The sequence below is a fragment of the Quercus lobata genome, chromosome 3 (genome assembly GCF_001633185.2).
Source record: "Quercus lobata isolate SW786 chromosome 3, ValleyOak3.0 Primary Assembly, whole genome shotgun sequence".
NCBI classification, from domain to species: Eukaryota; Viridiplantae; Streptophyta; class Magnoliopsida; order Fagales; family Fagaceae; genus Quercus; species Quercus lobata.
In genome coordinates, this window is record NC_044906.1 from 6562492 (window position 1) to 6585947 (window position 23456).

Here is a 23456-nt window from a genome sequence, read left to right on the forward strand (position 1 = left end):
GAAACATTAAAGTTGAAAGACTAAAATTTTGAAAGACAAAGTAACTGTAACAGCGACTAAAATTTAGCACTTAGATGCATATCTTTGTAACCATGTACTGAAAGGCTGAAAGCATTACAAAACCACTTCACTTTGGTACAGGTGACAAAGTTATTGGCACCTAGAGCACCTTGACATGCACGGCAACTTACAATAAGGAAAGAGATTCGAATGACAATTATGGCTAAGAAAAGCTACAAGCACTTGTTTTCTTTTTTCCCTTATCTATATTTATGTACTGCTCATCGCAAGGTACAGTTCTGTATGACACTCAAGTTTGAAACATGGCCTTCTTTACACTTAAACTCTCCCTCTTTTTTCTTGTTCTTCCTGTTGTGCAGGGAAAAGCATCTTGTGATTATGATGGTACTCTCTCTCTCTCTCTCTATATATATGTGTGTGTGTATTTTTAGCAATGGTTATTACACACATACATGTATTTTTAACTGAAATCATGACTTCAATTAAGTAGTTCCTCAACTTGAAACATGAAATTCAATTTGATTTTCAGTTTTGAGCTGTAGAAGAAACAAAATTTTGGAACAGGCATGTGCCTAATTCCAATCAATGGGCCCTGTGTATTTAGGATTAAATAGGATTCTTATAGAATTTCATTAAGTTGCTAGACTAGCTGTTTGTGAATTTAAATCAATCAAAATCCAAAGCCATCAGGCGGCAACCTTTTGTAGAATCATGAAAGTATGACAAAGTGATTGGAACAGTGCTTAAAGTATTTTGCCGTAGAATAGGATAGCCTGTAAAAGAAAAATGGTACACTTCAACCATTTTATATGTTAATGAGTAACTGGTATTTGGTGCTAAATAGTCTTTGCCTTTTTCTTTTTCTTTTCTCTATAGCTTTACTTTACTATCCTGCTAAGATGAAAAAAAAAAAAATAGAGGGAATTGACAAAGTATAGACTAGCATTTCTTTCTCAAGCTCCAACAAGGGCATACTATAAACCTCGATGCAAAAATCAAATATCTTTATATACTAAAGTGATTTTGTTGTCTTCTACTCTCTTTTTTTTTTTCCCTCTGTTTTGGCTGATGCTTGCCCCCCTCCTTCACCCCTTAATACCATCAAAGTATAAAATTATCAATTAATATTGGTAGCTAGTTCTAGAACATAGAGAAGACTACTGCTAAATAGATTGACTTAATCTTCAAACTAATGCAATTTTTACATCTTCACAGCTACAGCTGAAAAATATCTCTTGGAGGACCTTAATCTTTACAGGATGTCACTAAATCTCCCCAACTTTACTGAGAACAGAAATGCAGCTTGCCTAGCTAATAATATTGCAAGCCAATTAAAGAACGAAACATGTAAAAACGCCTTTCGCTACAGCTCTACTCTAGGCACTAAGCCTAATGTCACCGAATATGACAAGCTCATGGATGGTTGTGACATAAAAGAGAATAACACAGTTCAAGGGGTCATATTGCCTGTCTGTGTGCCCAGATTAGACCCATTTTTGGTGCTTTCTAATTATACAACACCTCAATATGCAAAATATCTTAAGGATTCAAACTACACAGGGACTGGGATTGGCTCTGAGGATAATTGGATGGTGGTTGTTTTGAGCACTAACACATCAACCGGAAACTTTTCCGGTGCTGCTTCTTTGATTGCAAATGTCCGTATGGGTAAATCCTTGGTGGCTTTGTTCATTGGATTTCTTGTTGTTTCTGCAGTGAGCTGAAATGCTCCAAGTGCTTGTCATTTATATACATATTTTCCTTATTTTTGTGTGTTTTTTGTGTAAAGTTGTGAACTTAAGTGAGATTGTTTTTCTTGTTGTAACATATATCATGATTGTAATTGTGCATATTTCTTATGACAAGTTCATTCTTGCTGAATAGGTAAGATCTGAATAGCAAACTTGTGCAGTACATGAACAAGATATAGAGTTCCATACTTATGCTTTGTTAGCTAGTAATGGAGTAATAATTAGAGTGGTAAAGGCCCTGAATTAAACTTGACCATATTTACTTAGTACCTTCAATTGATTTTAAGCATTCTTTTTAGATCATGCTTTATTTCAGAAAGTCCAATATCCAGTCTTCCTTTAAATAGTAGCACAAACAGAAGGTCCTTTTCCTCCCTATTCATTATGGTTGTTCACCCTAACTTCTTTTTAGTTGACAAATAGCAAATTGTGTTTACTAAAGATATATATTAAAGCAAGCAAATGATGAAGCTATTAAGGTTTTCATTTCATTGTTAAAACTTGAAATTTATTTTGGTAATGTCAAGTAATAAAACTTGAAATATTTTGATTCTCATACATCCACTAATTCACATCTTTTTCAATTTTCATATCCACTTTTTTGCATTAAAATATGACAATTTCCACATCAATTATGGATGTGTGTGAAATAGTAAATGTGAATGAATGTAACACAACATTTTTTCCAAACTTAAGACCCTACACTGCAGCCTTTTGTAACGTGTTGGCAAGTGTCTTTGTAAAAGGCTAAAAGCTACATAGAGGCAGCTTCAAGTTATTATGGTGACCACATATTATGTATTTATGTTACAAACAAGACAACATGTTTGAACTGCTAAACTTAAAGGGTCAAAAGTATCCTTTGGTAGTATATATATGAATGATCAATTTTCAAAAATAAAAAGCTGGTAGTGAATTGATAAGGGATGGCTGTCAAGGACGAACCTATCTTAGGATCAACACCCCCACACCCCCCCAAAGTACAAAAGTTTTTATAATGGCCTTGACACCCTCCTCCTCCTCCTCCCCCCCTCTCTCTCACACACACACGCACACGAAAGTTTGGTCTTCCAATATTACGAGTGCTTAAGTAATGCAGCAGGGAGTGCAGAGGAGTAATGCAGCAGAGAGTGCAGAGGAAGAAGAATAGAAGAAAGCTACAAGTAGCTTATGTTATGTAGTTTTAGAAAATGACTTGGTAGTTTAGAAATTGTAATGGTTACACGTGACACACGTGAGGTTGTTAGTAGAATCAAGTTAGTTTCTTATTTCAGTGATGTATAAATACAATTACCAGTTAATCAAAGAACACACGAGGCATTTCAGCATTGGATTCTATTCTTTCCTTTCTCAATATCCAAAATTACATCTACCCCAAAAATGGATCATTATCCAAAGAGGACAAAAAAAAAAAAAAAAAAAGAAGAAGAAGAGAGAATAAATGGTTGGCCTTGACATTTGCTTTTTCTCAACGAAAAAAAAAAGCCTCACATAACTTTTTTTGTTCTTTTTTCTTTTTTCTTTGTGTTTTATGCCTCTTTAATCATTTAGTAAACAAGGAATCTTTTACTAATAATTAGATTAAAGGGAAATCAAGAAATAAAAGCTAAAGGATGTTTAGTTAAGATTATTTTGTTATTTCTATTTTAAGGTCGTCTCCTACTCTTGGGCATGCATATGTGTGCTTCCTTAAATATATAAATATTTAATATATCATATTCATTTTTTCCCAAAATTTTGAAGAAGTTGATATTAAGTATGAAGCACACATGTCTAGAGCATTGAAACTTAATTGACACATCTCCATGCATAAAGTACTTATGGGTCTAAGGAAAATAATTCGAGTTGTGAAGTTAGAAACATATTGTAACGATCTCAATAAAATAAAAAAGTATGAAGCACACATGTTTTTATTTATCAACATTTTCTTAAAAATTAATGTCAATCATTTCATTTCTTTCTTTTCTTTTGGCTAAAATATAAATTACATCCAATCCTTTAAGTTTAGGTGAACGCCATTTTCATTCCTAAAGTTTTGTTTTTGTCCTTTTATTTATTTTTTATTTTTGATAAAATTGTTTTTGTCATTTTAGTCCTTAAACTTTAAAATTTCTGTAGAGTTGGTCATAATGATAACTTTATTGAGCATACAATAGACGGGCAATGAATGGAATGATCAATTTGCAAGAAACATTAAAGTTTAGGGACTAAGATTTTAAAAGACAACGTAATTAATTGTAACAGTGACTACTAAAATATTAATAGCGAAATGTTTTGCATATAGATGGCTATCTTGGTAATCATATACTGAAAGCGTTACCAAAAACTATCAGTAAACACAACATTTAAAGTTCCAGAGATAAACTGTCACCATAAAAGTTACACTTCACTTTGGTACAAGAAACGGATCTTGGCACCTATAGCACCTTGACATGCACGGCAACTTTCAACAAACAGAGAATCGAAGGACAAACTATTGCTAAGAAAAGCTACAAGCTCTTTGCTTTCTTTATTCTCTAACGTATTTTTATATACTGCCCATCACAAGGCACACCTATGTGACACTCAAAAGTTTGAAACATGGCCTTCTTTAAACTTTACCTCTTCCTCTTTTTGCTTGTTCTTCATGTTGTGCAAGGAACAACTTTGTTTTCTACCAAGATTGCCAAAACACTGTCAATCAAATCACCATTAGCCCTCACTAATTGAAAAAAAAATACAACTTTCATTTTTCTTTTTCTGATCCAAAATTTCCTAAACAGCTATAACATAAGCATAAGTATATACAGATACAACACTTGCCAAACCTTTGTTTATATAAACGATAGTGGATGTTATTGAACACAAATTAGAAGTATGATCAACAGAGGCGTAAATACCATCTAATTTTTTAATCACACAACAATATGCGAGGCTTCGTATTTCAAAAATTACCAACATCCATTTCCCATTGCAGGTGACTGAACACTAGTTACTAAACTAAATTAAGTTTAACCAATTCAACCCATTAATTTTATTTTTTTTGTTTTAAGTTTAACCATTTACATTTTTTGTTTCTATTGGCAGGATTTACAAAATTTAATGAATTTAAATGAAATTTCAAGACCAAACTTTTGCAAATTACAAGCATCACTAGAATCCAAGCACTGTAAAAAAATGAACTCCAGGCAATAAAAACACTTACTCAATTACACAAATTTACGTTCCGGGAACGACGGCGTTTAACCAAATGGGAGGTGGTGGGTCCCACTCAGGCTAACCTCCGTTGACCTCGACACGAGCTAGCCCGAGTTGAGCCCAGTCTCCCCTGTACTCGTCATTTAAGCCCATCGAGTCATGACACGCTCGGAAATGAGAGAGAGAGTGATTGTGTCTGATTCTTTGTGTGTTTATCGGTGTATAAGGGTGTGTGATAGTAGGGAAAGGGATAAGGGTATTTTTGGTAATATATAAAAAAGAGGTGGGGCCAGGCCAGCCACGTGGAATGAATGTTTGTTTATAACAGTTTAAAAAAAAAAAAAAAAAATCACCTTGTCTTTGTGCTAAAAACAACTATTTTCAAATTTGCATAACATAAAGAGACTGTTTCTCTTTAAGCATACTTTTAGCACGACCTTGTTTATTTAAGAAACCAAAGGCACTGGAACATGACCTTGTTTATTAGTACATTCAAATGATGTTAAGCATCTTTTCAGCTTATGCTTTCCAAGTTTCAAATGAAGAAATGATGCATCACAAATTATTTTCAAAAAGGATTTTGCAAAGAGAAAAATAAAATACATCTAGAAATCAGCACTTAGATCTGTTTGTAATGAGTTTGATTTACTTCCAGTACTTTTTTAACTGGAATCTCCTTTTATTTTAATAAAAAACTGTCATATCACCCACTAACTAAATAAAAGTTGGAGATTAAAACTCACTATCACTTGCCATTGTATATTTAAAATAAAAGGAAATCTCTAGTTAAAAAAGTACTGGATGTAAGCCAAACCCATTTGTAATTAAAACCAAGTGAAAGAGAAAATAATAATAAAAATAAAAACCTAAGAATGAGTATCTAAGACTGCATGAAATAATCAACCATAAACTTGTCCTCACTGGACTACAATAATGTATTTATATGTAGACTATTATGAATAAACTCTAATCCTAATTGACTTGGGCCGCGGCCTAATTATTGAATTCTTACTCTAGAAAATTAAATAAAATAAAGTAATTTAATTAATTAATAAGTCTAAACTAAAATCTGTTCCTCAAAAAAAAAAAAAAAAATCCAATAAACTTATAGTAAAAATATAATTTACTTTTAAAAAATTATATAAAATTATTCATATTTCATACATCAAGAACTAGTATGGTATTACATGGTGATTCACTAAATTATGTGAGTGGCCAATTTTAAAGAACTGCTTTGTTGTGATAGTGCTAAGAGCATCTCAGTGGGGTTGCTAAATTGACAAAAAAAGTCAATTTAGCAACCAATCCTCCAAAATTGTGGCTACAGCAAAGTAGCTGAACTTTAAAAAAAAAAAAAAAAAAAAAAAAAAAAAACTTTGAGCTACAGTGGGCTTATACATGGCAAAACAGGTCAGAATTTTTTGACCCGACCCAAACTGACTTGAAAAATATCTGACTCGAACCCAATTTTTTTTACCCGAAGCAAAAACGGGTTGACCCATGACCCGACCCGTGTTTTTTGCACGTCCCGAACCTGAAATATTTTTTAAAACTTTTTTTTGGTAAAAAAATAATTAAATTAAGACAATATTGGTTTAATTGTTTGTTGTGAGCTTTAAAGAAACAATTGAAACATTTACATAACTATATGCAAATTAATTAAAAGATGAATGATTGAGCATTCTGTAATGAATAAAGATTTTTAGATATCAAATAGGAAAGTATATGTCAAGATAATTTGGTTACAATATAGTTAAAAATATAGATTCAAAATTGTAGACATGTGTGAGAAACATTCACAAGTGTGAAAATAGTGAAGCCAAAGTATCAAATTAACATAAATTATAAATGTTTAGACCTATTTTTTTAACAATTTATGTCCAAAATAAACAACTTTTCAAAATAAATTATGATATTTCCTAGAGTGTGTATTGCTTAATAATGATATGATATTCATAAAAGAGACCATGTATAAATAAGTAAATAATCAAACTTTAATGTATATCTTAAATTGAAATAGAGTGCCAGCCACAAATGATAATAGATTATAAAATTAATTTTCAAGATTGTAAATTTCTTATATGTTTTTATTCTTTGTCGAATGAATTATCCAATAAGCCATTTGTAATTTTGTTTTATATTTTGGGATGTTAATATTGTGTAGAAATAAAATTTGTATATTTGTTTTACTTATCTTTGTGTTATTTTGTTTTAGATAGCAATGTTAGGATTTGTATAATTTTAAAATTATTGAATAAGTATTAATAAGTGTAATTCATTCTTGATATAAGTGGTGAATTCAAAGTAATGCATTTTACATCAAGTAATTTGTTGCATGACTTTCTAAATGGCAAATACATATTATTTTCTTAAAAAAAAAAAAAAACATTCATGTGAAAAATATGGGTCAACTCAACCCGACTCACAACCCGATTGACCTGAACCCCTTTTTAACTCGCTTAAAATGACTCGTTTTTGACCTACAACCCATTTGACCTGCGACCTGATTGACTTGACCCGCCCGTTTTGCCATATATTAGCAACCCACTGTGGCTCAAAACTCAAAACAAAAAATAATATTTTAATGTAGAGTGTTAAAAAAAAGTATTTTAATATATTGATAATTGTGGTTACTAGTTATTGTGTTAGATATATTATTTTAATTTGTTAAATGTTAATATAAAACATTTGCTGTAGGGTATATTATAAAGTGAGTTGTTAAAATAGATAAAATAGTATTTTAAGTTGTTTAAAACTAAATTTTTTAAATGTTTTACTGCAAATGCTCTAAGGGATGACTAGAGTGGACCCAACTTAGGACTAGGGTAAGACCAATAAGGTCTTGGCTCTCGGCCCTAAGCCCCTAACTGCCACCACTATCCCCTCAAAATATTTTATAATGCCCCGGCTATAACAAATTAACACCCTCTTCCATTTTGAACTCTTTATTTTTTATTTTTTTGAATAATTTGATAGTTGGAGTTGGAGTTTTCGAACCCTATATGGATCTATTAGAAATATCAAGAAGTACCGACTAGTTAAGTTACAAGACAAAGAGGTTAACTACTCCCCAAGAACTACCAAAAAAAATCTTATTGGTCTACAATAATCACAATTTACAACTTCTCTCCAAGAATTTAATTTACCCAAAGAGGTCAAAAAAAAGATTAGATGGTTGGCCCATGATATATGGTCATTCTAAGGGGAGAAAAAGAGACTTTTTAATAGAAAATTTTTATTTTATTTTAATTCTTATGCTTTTTGAATTTTATGAGCTAAAAATTTTAAATTATTTAGTAAACAATTTTTTTTCCCCTGATCATTAGGAAAACAAAAGCAAACTGAGAAAACAAGAGGTTAAAGGTTATTTTTATTTATTTATATTTGAGGTAGTTTCTTGCCATTAGATATGCATATGTGTGCTTTCCTCTCTTTTTTAGTCGGTATATTTCATATTAGTTTTTTTCTTCAAAATTTTGAAGGAGATGATATTAACTCTTAACAACACATGTTTTATCATCGTTTTTTTTTTTTTTTTTTTTTTTTGGTTAAAACACAATTTACACCCTTTTAAGTGTACGTGAAATTTCATTTTCATTCCTAAAGTTTTATTTTTGCCTTTTTTTTTTTTTTTCTTTTGAGAATTTTTTTTTGTTATTTTAGTTCTTACACTTTTAACATTTTCGTAAAGTTGGTCATAAAGATAACTTAAATTAAGCATACGATAGATGGCAATAAATGGAATGATCAATTTGCATTAAACTTTAAGACAAAGTAACTGTAACAACGACTAAAATTTTGCGTTTAGATAGCTATCGTAACCATTTACTGTAACTATTTACTATCAGTAAACACTACATTTAAGGTTCCTAAGTCAAAATGTCGCGGTAAAAGCCTCATTTCACTACATAGATGGCACCTATAGCACCTTCACATGCACAGAAACTTACAACAAGGAAATTCGAAGGACAACTAATGCTATCAAAAGCTACAAGCTCTTGTTTTCCTTATTCTCTTGTGTATTTTAATTTACTGCTCATCACAAAGCACAACTTTGTATGGCACTAGTCAAGTTTAAAACGTGGCCTTCTTTAAACTTAACCTCTCCCTCTTTTTACTAGTTCTTCATGTTGTGCAAGGCAAAGCATCGTGTGGTTGGGATGATATTCTCTCTCTCTCTCTCTCTCTCTCTCTCTATATATATATATATATATATATATGTGTGTGTGTGTGTGTGTGCGCGGTGGCGGAGCTAGGAATTTTTCTTTGGGGGGGCCAAATTTAAAATGAGATCATAAATTTTTAACATGTATATACTATATTTATATTTTGTATAATGAAAAATGTTATATTCACAATAAATTTTAGGTGGCAAGTTGTTACTGATATTAATCTAAGACCACCACTAAAATTATTTTTTTACCCACCAATAACAACAAATAACAACCCACCCCCTAAACTTTATTGTGAAAATATTGTTAAAATATTATGGACATGACATTTTTCTATATACAATAATCTTTCTGTCATTAAATGCATAAAAAAAACATATAATCAAATAAGTGAATAGCCAATCATATATTTTTGTCAAATTTATAATAATATATTACATTTATATGATATATTAATATAGTATATTTATCATTCGCCATTTTAATAAAAAAAAAATGTTATGTTCATAATATTTTCACAACATTTTCACCATAAATCTTTAAGTAACAAGTTATTATTGGTTGTTATTGGTGGGCAAAAAATTAATTTCAATTGTGAATTTAAATTAAAAATTAATTAAAAAATTAGAATCAATATTAACTTATTAACTATAATTTATTGTGAAAATATTGTGAGTGTAGCATTTTTATAAAAAAAAATAAAAATTAAAGAATAATAGAACAAGAAAATGAAAGCCAATAAGCCAAGTACCTAGCTGCGAGTAACTGAGATCACCTTTTTCTTTTGAAGTGTATGGTTTTAAAACCATACACGTGTGGTCCTTTAGGATTAGAGCAAATAGTAAAGTATTTTTGAACTTAGAAATCCGTGAAGCACTAAAAGGCTTTAGAAAACAAGTCAAGGAAAAGAAGAAATAAGTTTCCTACTCCTAATATTTTCTCAGGACACAAATTTGAGACAAGAAATTGTTAAGCTCGTAAGTTACATTCCTAAAAATTTTAAAAAAATTTGGGGGGACCGTGGCCCCCTTTGGCCATAACATAGCCCCGCCACTGGAGTGTGTGTTTGTATACACGCTTGCAATATGGGTAAGTCTTCTCTCACATTTTTTTTAGCAATGTTACACACACCATACAGACACAACTGAAATCATAACTTCAGTTAGTTTGTTCCTCAGACTAGAAACATGAAATTCAATTTGATATTCAGTTTGAGTTGTTGGAGAAACAAAGTTTTGAACAGGCATGTGCTCAATTCCAATCAACGGGCCCTGTGTAATAAGGATTACATAGGATTCTTATAGAATTTCATTAAGTTGCTAAACTAGATTTTTGTGAACTTAATCAAACAAAATCCAGAGCCATCAGGCAGCAACCTTTTGTAAAATCATGAAAGTATGACAAAGTTATTGGAACAGTGCTTAAAGTATTTTGCTGAAGAATAGGATAGCCTGTATAAGAAAAATTGTACACTAATCATTTTATATCTTGACGAGTAACTGGTATTTTTCCTGCATCAATGGTGCTGAATGTGTAGTGACCCAAAAAGGGGGGTCTTGCATTCTATGGAATCCCACATCGCCTAGGGAAGTACATGTGAATGTGTTTATAAGGAATGATCTCCCTTTGATGTGTAGAGGCCTTTTCCCCAGCGCAACCTGGGGAAGAACAAAACCATAAGGGGTATGGGCCCCAAAGTGGACAATATCTACACAGTTGGAGTGGGGTCGTTACAGAAATTGTAGTGACCCAAAAAGGGGGGTCTTGCATTCTATGGAATCCCACATCGCCTAGGGAAGCACATGTGAATGTGTTTATAAGGAATGATCTCCCTTTGATGTGTAGAGGCCTTTTCCCCAGCGCAACCTGGGGAAGAACAAAACCATAAGGGGTATGGGCCCCAAAGTGGACAATATCTACACAGTTGGAGTGGGGTCGTTACAGATGGTATCAGAGCCATGCCCTAGCCGGAAGTGTGGGCCCCACACGCGAGGACGCGTGTGCCCGTAAGGGGGGTGGATTGTAGTGACCCAAAAAGGGGGGTCTTGCATTCCATGGAATCCCACATCGCCTAGGGAAGCACATGGGAATGTGTTTATAAGGAATGACCTCCCTTCAATGTGTAGAGGCCTTTTCCCCAGCGCAACCTGGGGAAGAACAAAACCATAAGGGGTATGGGCCCCAAAGTGATATAAAGAGGCCTTTTCCCCAGCGCAACCTGGGGAAGAACAAAACCATGAGGGGTATGGGCTCCAAAGTGGACAATATCTACACAGTTGGGGCGGGGTCGTTACAGAATGTGGTGGTGGAACCACAAGAACTTCACTCATAGGAACAAATTAGTGTTACCCTTCCTGTAGCAGATGAGGAGTTGACCAACTAGAGGCTTAATTAAGGAAGGTTTAGCAAGCAAAGAACTATTTCATGGAGCGTAAGAGCATAATCGATTGATACACATCAATTTTTACTAACTGAACTTCATTTAGAAAAATATGATAGATTCTGTAACAATAACAAAAATGAAATGCGAACTTCCAACTACATACACATGCCATTGACATAAATCCAACAACCCCCCTCCCCCTTCCTCGCATGCCCAAGGGGCGGGGAGTGGAGGGAAGAAAAAGGATTTTACACATCTCCTTGGCAGAATAATTATTTCCCAAGATTGTTTTTCAATGTACATGCACTTTACAAGAAGGCATCTCCAAGCAGCGAGTCAGATAGATGATGAGTTAAATTGACATCACCAACATTCACTATTCACATAGATGATTGGAGGCATCTATAAGCAGTATCAGCTTCCATTTTCTCCAATAATCTGGGTGTGATTGGCCACATGAGTTTGAAGCTGCATACAAACATCACCATCCAAATGTTAAAACCAATCAACATGTTGGGTTGAATTTTTGGGTTGCTTCTTTGGCTTTCGGTATTGATTGTTCTCAAACTTGGCTTTAACTACAAGAAAATAAAGAAATTTTGCCTCGGCGGATGAATTATAAGGCATGCTCAAGATACTAAGATATCAAATAAACTAGAAATAGAAATCATAGTAAGAAGATATAAGATATATCCCAAATTTGTAAGATAGTATATTTGTCAGTGATATGTGATCACATCAAGATTATTCATAGCACAAACCAATGCATGTTTATCCTGGTCTTTTGGCGGTAATAGATATGGAGCATGAGAATGCAGGTCATACACTAATCAAGCTGAGACAAGAACACATGCTCCCTCCATTTCTTTCACAAGTGTGGCTACAGTGAAGTGATTCTATATAGTTTATTTGTATCAATTTTTGCACCTACAACCGTCAACAGTGATTTCCAAGAAGGTAAGAGATATGACCATCTACCTGTCTAGTAGCTTCTCTAATATAATTCTCTGTGAAGGTGTAATGCAATGGTAACAACTTTTTGGACACTGACCTACTGAACTGGGTAGTCTTCACCATGACCTAATCATATGCACAGATGTTTTAAAACTGAAATTTAATTAATATCATCGGATCAAATTCTTGTTAATAGTTGTTATAATACTATTGGAATTACCAAATTGGAAACCTTTTTTTTTTTTTTTTTAATGAATAAAAAGCCAAACTGGCAACTTGTGCCTTTTTTCAAATTCTTCTATTTTGTTTTTCTAAAATATCCTTAACACCATCCTGTAAAATGGCTATATTATTAAAGCAAAAAATTTATTGTCCTCTATGGATAACAGCAAGTGCAAAAAGAATGAGATTCTGAACAAAAAATATATCTAAGTTTACATTTTACTTGACCATTTTTCTGTCAACTTCTTCAATAAGATGTATAAGAAATGATTCTGTATAATTTGAAAATACTAAGGAAGTCATGATGTTTGTCATATAGGACATTTTCAAATCAGTAGACATTAGAACCTTCAGTCATTTTAGTAAACTCATGACATATATTATCTCAGAAAAATTTTAATAGAAAAATATCCATGTGCAACATGAAAAGTCATCAAGAAAATTGACAAAGCCTATTGTTTTCCAAGATAGGATGAGATACAATCAAAGGATCAAAAATAGACCTAATCTAAAATACCCTTAGACACTAAAGTTTGGACCCAAGATAGAGAAGCATGACCTAGCCGTGAATACCACAATTCCAAAGAGGTGATGCTATGTAACAAAGACAATTACGTGTCAAGATGTAAGAAAAAAAGCCATCCAAATTTATTGTTTTGTCCCAATGGTCTATGCTATCTGAGGATTATGTACAACACAGCCAATAGAAGAAAATCTTACGTGAAGCCCTAGCTCACACAATTGGCCAAATATATAAGAAATTTAATGAAAATTTAGGCATAAGACTAACATTTGAAATAGATAATTAAGTAGTAGAAACAAAGGCTATAATGGTCAGTAGAGCCACAGGCAATGTGATTGATAGGCATATGAAAAGTATGGGTTTGTATAGTACAAGAGGTAGAATCAGATGTAATATGATTGCAGCAAGCAAGGTCAAGATATCAAAATGAGTGTTTACCTAGTGCAACATAAAGAATAGAAGAAGATGCACCTTACAGACAAAATGTTATTGATAAGAGTCTTTAGGTCAACTGCCGTTAATGTAAACATGAGTTGGAAGACTTGCCAAAACTACTGGTGTTGGGTGATGGGGTTGGAGGATGCAACTGTATGCTGTTGATGTTGGCCATGGAAGCTGAGGATTGAGTGACACAAGCATGCTTTTGACAGTATTCAATAAAATGGCATCGAATCCTACAGAAGGTGCAGAAGTGAGAATGATCACATTTAGAGTTAGATCGCCGAGGGCCAAGGCAATCATAGTGCTCATTCTCACAAATTGCAGATGCTGAAGGCGGATCAAGGGATGATGTGGCCAAGATTGTGTTAAAAGGCCGACTGGCCGAGATAGTAAGACTTGTAAATGTTACCTCTTGAACAAGCTCCTTGAAAACTTTTTCAATTGAAGGCAAAGGAGAAAACTTGTTCAGTTGATCCCGATATTCACGAAATTTTGGGCATTGCATGCATAATCCATGTTGGTTCATACAGTGAAATTTGATCCCACAGATATTGCAAGTGTGGAAAAAAAATTCATCAATAGATTGCCCTAGCTCTTGTTTGAGACAATATAATTCAACCATGAGCTGCCTTGGCACTATTCACAAGAGCAACCTTTAGATAAGCTCTCAACCTAGTTAGGATAGTATAGAGGTACAGAAGTATAGTACAGCTGGTAGTATAATAGTACAATTGAGTACATATAGCATAAGCTATTGGGGAAGTGGGCCTAGAATGAATACTCTTAACAACATACAAGCTCACAAGGAATGGAAAAAATAAGAGAATTAACCAACCTTGTGTAGACTCCCTAGCACTTCCAGTAGAAGCAAAGCATGAGGGGCCCTTTTTACACATGAATATGGACACCCTGCAGATGATTCAAAAATTGCATAGATGAGCGGGAGAGGAAATACAAAAGATATCACATTTTGGTTGGAAAAATAATTTAAATGATAACCATCAAATGGAAAATTATTTTTATATAGTGGTTTTCACAAATATGGTTGTACACTCATCCCAAAAGGTTGATAATGCCTTGATGTAGTAATTTTTTAATTATAAATTTTTTTTTTTGAGTATGGTCATATGATTGAACAAGCATTTCTAAGTTTACCAAATATGAATAATCAACAGAGGGAGTAGCTTATGATCTTCAAAAATAGGTAGAATAACAAAAGAGTAGTTTGTGCACATGATAATGACCAAGGGTGTCTCTTTTGGTGGTAGGTGTGTACAAGCAATATGGTAAGAATGGATCCACCAAGTGTATTCTAGAATAAAATTAATGCAGCAGTACCCTTGCCAACACAGAAGACCTCATTAACAAAGATATCAAATCCTTCAGATTCTAGTTTTTCGAATGGATCTAAACATTCCCTACCAAATGGAACCTCAATAGTAAGAATAAAAGAAAAATTGAACAATGAAAGAAAAAACAGATAAATAATGAATTACATATAGATTACATCATTAAGTTCCCAAGTGAAATGATTATGATTCATAGAAGTCATTTTAATCAATTATTATGACATATGTATTTGCGTGCGAGCTGGGCTAGTAAAATAGCACACATCAGTTAATACTGGATAGAGTATATCCAGATACATTATCAAAAGTAAAGAACAATATATTATTAATAACTGTTCAGAAAGTTGGCAGTTTTGTTAGAATGCTTGAGTACTTGTACCAAACAACAATTAATCATTCCTAATCAACAACTGAATGGATATAGCTTAGGCAAAGGAAAAAGGAAAAATAAATTAAAATGAAAAAAATAAGCACAGCTTAGCACATCACTGCTAAAATTCAAGAAACATAGCAATGGGTTTACCTCTTAATAATCTCTGATCAGCTGTAGTTTGATAATATCTGCACATATTTTTAGCCCCAAAACAATTAGTAGGTATAATCACCAATCAGTAGTGACAACTATTGTAGAAGTAATTAAAATTTAAAATTAAAAAAGGATACTACAAATAACATATAGATAACCTAATGTAATGCACCTAAGGTATTGTATCAAAATTTTATCCATAGAATATAGCAATTGCTAATGCAAAATTACTTAAAAGAGGATGACAACCAAACCTCTCACAAATCTCTCACACTAAAGACAAGTCAAATCTTTGATGTCAAACTCCTACAAGCACAAAACAAAAACTACACCACCACTCAATGTATAGGGACTATATCATCTCCCTGTTTCTTTTCTGACCAATGTGGTACTAACACTCTTGATAGGAATTATTGCATCTCCTTGTTTATTTTTTAACTATGTGGGATTCCAAAACCAATAACAAAATCTATAAACTTTGAAGAGGCTTGGAACTCATTTGTGTGGAAAGCAGAAGCACAAGAACCTAACCTAACTTTAAATTTGAGGGGGGCAAATAGTACCTTAAATCATTTAACAAAAAAAAAGAGGAATACAAAGAAGCTCAAGAGATGCAAAGTATTCAGTCTCATGGTTGCAAATAATGGTTATGTTAATTGCACAGTAATCAGGAGACTAAAACCAAATAACATAATAATTAGCCAATGAAAAACAGGACTGACTTAGATGATCAGAACAGGCATATCACAGCATTACTAAAATTATAATAATTATAACACAATGGGACAGTACTAGAATGCACAAAAATTAAGGGAAAAGAACCAAAAGCGTGACTTTTGAACACAAGTACATAGGTAAGTCACAGAAAATGATTTTTCCTTGAAATTCTAGAAGTATTATGTAACAATGAGATCCTTCAAACCAGGAAAGGCCTGACCAACATTTTCTAAACTAAGCCCTAAACTTATTAGAAAAAAATTTTTAGTCTCTTTTCCCAAAAAGGTTTCAAAGATTACCTTGGACTTGGAGGACATTTAATTAAACTATATAACTCAACCAGCCATGTTATTAACAATTGTTGCTCCCAAATCACCATGTTCTTAACATCAACATTTACAAAGTACATGTTGTGCCTTCATATTAAAATACCAAGCCAATATTCTTACCAAGACGATGTATAAAATTTATATTGAGAAAACACAAAAGAAAAGAACCTCACCATCAATGATAATTAAATCATGCATAATTGAGCTTTCATAGAAATAACAGTAATAGTAATAATATCAGTGACTAAAACTAATGACATAAAAGATGTTGAAAAACATGTAAATCTATAATAAAACTAATGACATAAAAGATGTTGTTCCCCCACCTAGGTGGCCAAAACACTGTCAATTAAATCACTGTTAGCCCTGGCTGATTGAAAAATACAGCCTCCAATTTCTTTTTCTGCCCCAAATTAAAGTACTCCAACAGCTATAACATAACCATGAGTGTATACTATAGACATGACATTTGCCAACCTCTATAATTGAACAAAAATTTCTACAAGTATTATCAACAAGGGCATAAATAATGGATGTTATAGAACAAAAACTTCAGAAGCATAATAATTAGAGGCCCTAAATTTTATGTGTCCTATGTAATTGACATTCTTCAAAGCAAGAAAGGTCCGACTAACATTCTGTAAACTAAGCCTTGAACATATCAAATAGGATTTGAAGTAGTCTCTATGCCCAACAAGGTTCTAAAAGATTAGCAAAGAGTACATTCAATTATACCAGATAACTCAACCAGCCAAGTTATTAACAATTACTTCTCCCAAATCACCATGTTCTTAACATCAACATTTACAAAGTAATTGGTGTACCTTCAGTTAAGATAATAGACCAAAATTCTTACAAAGATGACATGTAAAATTTATGTTGAGAAAAGATAAGAAAAGCACCTCACCATCTAGTCATTAGGAGACTAAAACCAAATAACATAAGAATTTGGCAATGAAAAAGAGGACTGAGTGATTAGATCAGAACAGGTGCATCACATAGCATTATTCAAATATTAATAATAATAACACAATGGGACAGTACTAGAATGCTTAAAAATTAAGTAGGGGAAAAAAAACCAAAAGCATGACTTTTTGAACACAAGTACACAGGTAAGTCGCAGAAAATTATTTTTCCCTCAAAATTTTAGAAGTATTATTACTATGTAACAATGACATCCTTCAAATCAGGAAAGGTCTGACTAACATTTTCTAAACTGAGCCCTGAACTTATCAGACAAGATTTTTAGTTTCTTTGCCCAAAAAATTTTTAAAGAATATCTTGGAGTACATTCAATTAGACTATATAACTCAATCAACCATGTTATTAACAATTGCTGCTCCCCAAATCACCATATTCTTAACATCAACATTTACAAAGTCCATGTCGTGCCTTCATATTAAAATACTAGGCCAAATTCTCACTAGGACGATGTATAAAGTTTAAGTTGAGAAAACACAAAAGAAAAGAACCTCACCATCAATGATAATTAAATCATGCATAATTGAGCTTTCTTAGAAATAACAATAATAGTAATAATATCAATGACTAAAACTAATTATATAAAAAATGTTGATAAACATGTAAATCTATAATAACTTGAAATGTTGTTGAATCTTTCCATTCATGTTATGAGTCAAATTGCTCATTTTCCTCTTCAAAATAATGGGCACCCCCTAATGGAGAAGAAGAAAACATAGACAACTAATAGGAGCTCAAGAAAAATGAATGCAATCAGAATTGCATAGAAATAGGAAATAGAGGGAAAAGTAGTCATACACACCTGATAAGAGATACCAGTAGTATGCCTTTTAGTTCCAGTGTGTTCATCATCCCTGAACTGTATGTTCCACACTAAAATTCAACTTCCATTGCTAAACAATGTTCTACCATATTGAAAACTAAAAATTCCTATCATCTACAAGCATTTTGTTTCTGGCAGAAGTGGACAAGGCAGGATACAACCACACGCAAACAATTTGTAAGTTGGTACAATGTATTTATATCGTATTTGAACTATGATGCCAATAAAGAGCATTAAAAATAATTATTGCATTGTTATTTGATGAATTCCATGCACCAGAATTTCTGTGGGCTAAGTCTGGTATAAAATGAAAATTTAATATCACATTTGTCCTTTTTATAAGCAATTCATGTGGATGTACAAATTACATTGAGCACATTGATAGATCAACTCTTCGCAAGAACGTTTACATTTGTTACATTGAGGGTGGTCTTTAGTTTCTTCAATGAAAGTAAGGGGGTGTGGGTGATAGTTAAATGTGTAAGCACCTCCAAACTTGTAATTTGGGTATTTTCCAAGAATACATTTGGGATGAGCAGGATAACTACAATCTATACAATAGTAAAACCAATGCTTTGGGACTCGTTCTTCTTCACAAATATCACAGTAATATTCACCAGAGTCATCTTCAGCAGTGTAACTGAGAGTGAAGGCATGTTCATGTTGCCCATATCTTGCGGTATATGGTAGTGTAGCACATTTGAAGTCCAAGGCAAATGCACAGGTGGTGCAACGAAATAGTGGGTAAATATTTGAATCACAACAACTGCAATTCTGTCTAGATTCAATACTAGAGAGAATAAGTCGATGCTCATGACCAGGGTGGGTAAGAATGTCTGAGATCAAACTACATGGAATATCAAGAGTAAATCTGCATGGCACACAACTATAGTTGAAGCCATTGCCATCACGTTCACATGTCCAACAACGAAAATCCTTGTTTCCATAAGGTGGCTTTGGGAAGAGGGTTAGTGGGTGTTGATGAAGTGGGTGTCGCTTTTCTTTTGGTAAATTAGCACAAGAGTCATGAAGAAAAAAGCTACACTTTACACAACTATAAAACGGGGGAAAAATGTCTCTTACACAGCCATCGCATTTCTGGTTACTCATAACCTCATCAGTAAGCTTTAAGTCATGGTCATGACTGAAGTGTTTTAATTCTGCAGCTATTTGAATTCCGTCCTTCCCCACATTGAATTTTTTGACTTCGTAAGTTGCTGAGTCAACCAATTCATCGTGCTCTGAAACTTCATCCTCATCTTGAAATTCTTGCAAATTTATGTTCTCCTTGTTTCCCATAGCACAATCAAGGTGGGCAGCAAAATCACATCTGGAGCAATAGTAAAGCCCATAGTGTGTATCCACCTTTTCAACACAGATTTGACAAAATCGAGAGTCGGATGGATGGAATTCAAGAGAAGAATGGGTGAGGTGGAGGAGGTGCCTATGACGAATAACTTTGAGTGTTCTTGGGAAAGAAGCACATTTTCTATGAATCAAGAAACAACATGAATTACACAGAAAGGGCAAACCTTTGTCTTCTACGCCACAAAGGTCACATGTGAAGGTGATCCACTTCCAAACAGGGGTCAAAGGGTGTTCGTGGACTTCAGCCTCCATGGTGGGAGGTAAAGAATCGCATTTGAAGTGAAGACTAAAGTCGCAGCGGGAACACCGATAAGTGTATTGGTTGCGAGATTCATTGCAGAGTACGCATTTGCTAAATTGTATGTTTTTGCCATAATCTATCTGTTCAGGAGAGAGAATAAGAGGATGGATTGGGTGCAAGGGATGGTGCAACCCAAGGGGTAGCTCCGCACATGATTTATGATGAATGGCGGTGTACTCACTCAAGCATTCTTTACAACTATAGCTAGGACCATATACTACTTCCCCGCACCCATAACAGTAATATCCTCTTCTGTCGTCTGGATTGAAGACCAAGGGATGCTCCAGATGGAAAAAATGCTGAATCTGCTGCTGTTGCTGCTCCATCTAATCTAATCTATCTTCTTTATTTATTTAATTGTATGACCACATGCAAAGCAACAATCACACACATATCATCATCATCATCAAATTTCTTTATTGTTTATAAAAATAAAATAAATAATATGAAAAAAGGGCATAAATAATAATACGTAGAAAGAAAGGGCTGGGTGAATCCAAATTAAAAAATAAAAACCGAGAGAGATAGCAAGAGAGAGAGAGAGAGAGAGAGAGAGCGAGTGATGAGAATGGCTGCTTTTTTGAGTTGAATATAATATATATATATATGGCAGCAATTTTGTTTTATATGGCTCTGAATGAATTAGAATTGAATGTAAAAAAGTAAAATAAATAAATAAATAAAAAGAGGGATTTGGGCGTGACTCAGCACAGCTGGTTGGAGTTTGATCGTGAATGTTCTTTAAAGTTTAAGGGCCTTGGGCTTTGGTTTGGCCCGTGGCTATTTATTTTTGTTGGGTACTGGCTATTTTTATTTTTTTAATGTGAATAGTGAAAGGCGTAAAAACTACTGTATTGATTGGAATTCTTTTTATTGATTTTCATTAAAAATTAAAGTGATTTTTATTTTTGGGAAAGCATAAAAGTATCGTGTAAATAAAGCATAAAAGTATCGTGTAAATAGGAATTACTTTACTTGATTTCATTAATAATAAACGTGATTTTTTAAAGAATAAACGGAATGCTTCTAAAAGTTTGAAATAAAATAGTAAGAATGCTTGCATAACAAAAATTCGAACTATTTTTTTTAATTGATCCTCCATTCTTGTTATTAGAAAAATATAATTTGTTTTTTACTTTTTTTTTTCTCTTGTTTATGTCAATCGTTATCATTTATTTAAAATCATCTAACACATATCTATGTTTACCTTTATATTCAATACATAAGTAAATAGTACAGCAGCTCAAAAAAAAAAAAAAAAAAGTTTGCCTTCATATTTATATATTGTTATTTCTTTATGCAAGTTTTTACTTAACCTAGGTTACCCATTACAACTTATAACGACAAAGCTAGTCCAACGAAATCTCCGGGAGAATTTTTTTTTGGATAGGTAATAATCATTTTACTGAAAAAACTAAACATCATCAAGGTAGTATAGGGATACAAAAATGAAAGAGTAAAGCCCTTTAGAGCTTTACGTAAACCTCATGCGAGCTTGGTTCTACAACATGATGGTTTTTTTTCATTTAACAAATATTTTTTTTATTTTTTAATGCTGAGTCTATCACTCCGTTAACATTTGTGTATAATAATATTTTGCCAAGAGTTTTTTAGCTTGGTGGTACTGATAAGAGTTCTTCATGAAAAGAATTTATTTTCAACTCCTCTCTTCCCCACATGTGATAAAAAGGGTGAATAAATGTTTGGTAATGTTTGAGATCAAATGTAAACCATTTTAGTACTAATAAAGGACAAAACAAATATTTGATAGAGATTGGATAGAGTTAGACTTCTTGATAACTTTTACTGAATTTATATTCCTCAACACCTTTTTTCCATAATAATAGTTTGTTAATCCCACTGTTAGACTATATTTCTTTCTCCAACTATCATGCTTACCAAATATTAAGGTGATCTATTATTCTTTTTGAATATCAAGGTGATTAGACATGAAAAGCTCACTAATCTATTAAGAGCAATTATAGTTTTTTGCATTCTTAAATATAGTAAACGGCTACCTTATAAATTTAACAATAAATGGCAACTAATTATTTTGAAATTTTGGTGTGTGATTAACCTGTAATAGATATTAAATAAAAACGTAATTGAAGAAAATAATGATTTATACAAAAAAGTTGAGTGATATACTATTTATCAAAATTGCATCAAATGAAACATAAACCAAACCATTTAGAGTAATATATCTCATAAAAATACAGCAACAAGTGCAATATAATCTTACTACGTTTAACATTTATATGACAAATTTTAAATAAGCAAAGTAACCTACTATTTATGAATATCAATACAAAAACACACATACATATGAACAAATTTACAAAAGCAGCTATTAAAACTTACATCAAGAAGAATCCAATTTAGGCTTCAAAACACACCTTGGGAAGCTTCCTAATTATTTTATGAATCGATTATCTCAAGGCTAAGTTCATATGAAAACACTTTATAGCTTCTACTATATTTATAGGATTATCATGCTATTGTGCCAATGAAGATATACCTTGTCCTACTCAATAGGTTATCATATCATTGTGTAAGAAGAAATACTTTCTCTAACATAAAAGAAAACAAAAGAAAGAAGGAACAAAAGAAGCAAGCAAGCATGGCATTTATGCTTCCTTGCCAACTTAGACTTAAATCTTCATAGAAACATTTCCTACTTCCTTTTTCATCTTTTTTCTCTCTTTCTTTTGTGTTTCCAAACATGTCCATACTAACATTAAATTTTCTCATTCATTTATGAGATTTCTTTATGCTATCTAGGTTATACACAAATGAAATTTTATCTCCTATGTTACATTCAAATGATGAATTTTGAGTTGGAATTTACTCAAAATTTTACTATTGAAATATTTTCTCCAACAAAAAGGAAAACAAAAGAAAAAAATGAACAAAAGAAGCAAGGCATTTATGCTTCCTTGCCAACTTGGAGTTAAATCTTCATAGTAACATTTCCTTGCCAACTTTATCTCTTGTGTTACATTTAGATGATGAATTTTGAGTTGGAATTTACTCAAAATTTTACTTTCGAAATTTCCAATATTGATTTCTGTTGTTTATGTCAACAAAAAAGGACAATTCAAAAATTATATAGAATTTTATACTTTAGATTTCAAAGCATCCAAATTCAAAGTCCAATTCCCAGTTTGCTAAACAAACTAAATTCGTATGCATTTCTTTCACTCATCCCTTACCTTTTTTTTAATTGAATAAACACCCTTCCTCTCTGTATCTTTCTTTCATTCCATCACTCCCTTAAACAAGACATAAAGTATTGAGAAAGCACACACATAAAAAGCAAGCAAGTGTTAAAAAGGTCCATATCTGCAAATTATTTACACATGGAGTCAACACCATATATTAAAAATTTGAAGGTATTTCACCTAAGAAGAACTAAATA

At 32.6% G+C, this 23456-nt stretch overlaps 2 protein-coding genes across 2 annotated transcripts; one reads left to right on the forward strand and one right to left on the reverse strand.

Moving 5' to 3' along the window:
* The first annotated feature begins 80 nt into the window (after window positions 1–80).
* LOC115979860 (uncharacterized GPI-anchored protein At5g19250-like) lies at window positions 81–1924 on the forward strand. Its single transcript, XM_031101929.1, has 2 exons — window positions 81–405; window positions 1237–1924. Exons 1-2 carry the CDS (start codon window positions 324–326, stop codon window positions 1743–1745), a joined length of 591 nt encoding a protein of 196 aa, XP_030957789.1. The 5' UTR covers window positions 81–323; the 3' UTR covers window positions 1746–1924.
* A 9644-nt stretch (window positions 1925–11568) lies between these two features.
* On the reverse strand, window positions 11569–20364 carry LOC115980204. The gene is made up of 5 exons (XM_031102481.1): window positions 19453–20364; window positions 18349–18405; window positions 15517–15554; window positions 13675–14553; window positions 11569–12082 (listed from the first exon to the last, which is right to left on the reverse strand). Exons 1-3 carry the CDS (start codon window positions 20362–20364, stop codon window positions 15534–15536), a joined length of 990 nt encoding a protein of 329 aa, XP_030958341.1. The 3' UTR covers window positions 11569–12082; window positions 13675–14553; window positions 15517–15533.
* Window positions 20365–23456: the final 3092 nt, after the last annotated feature.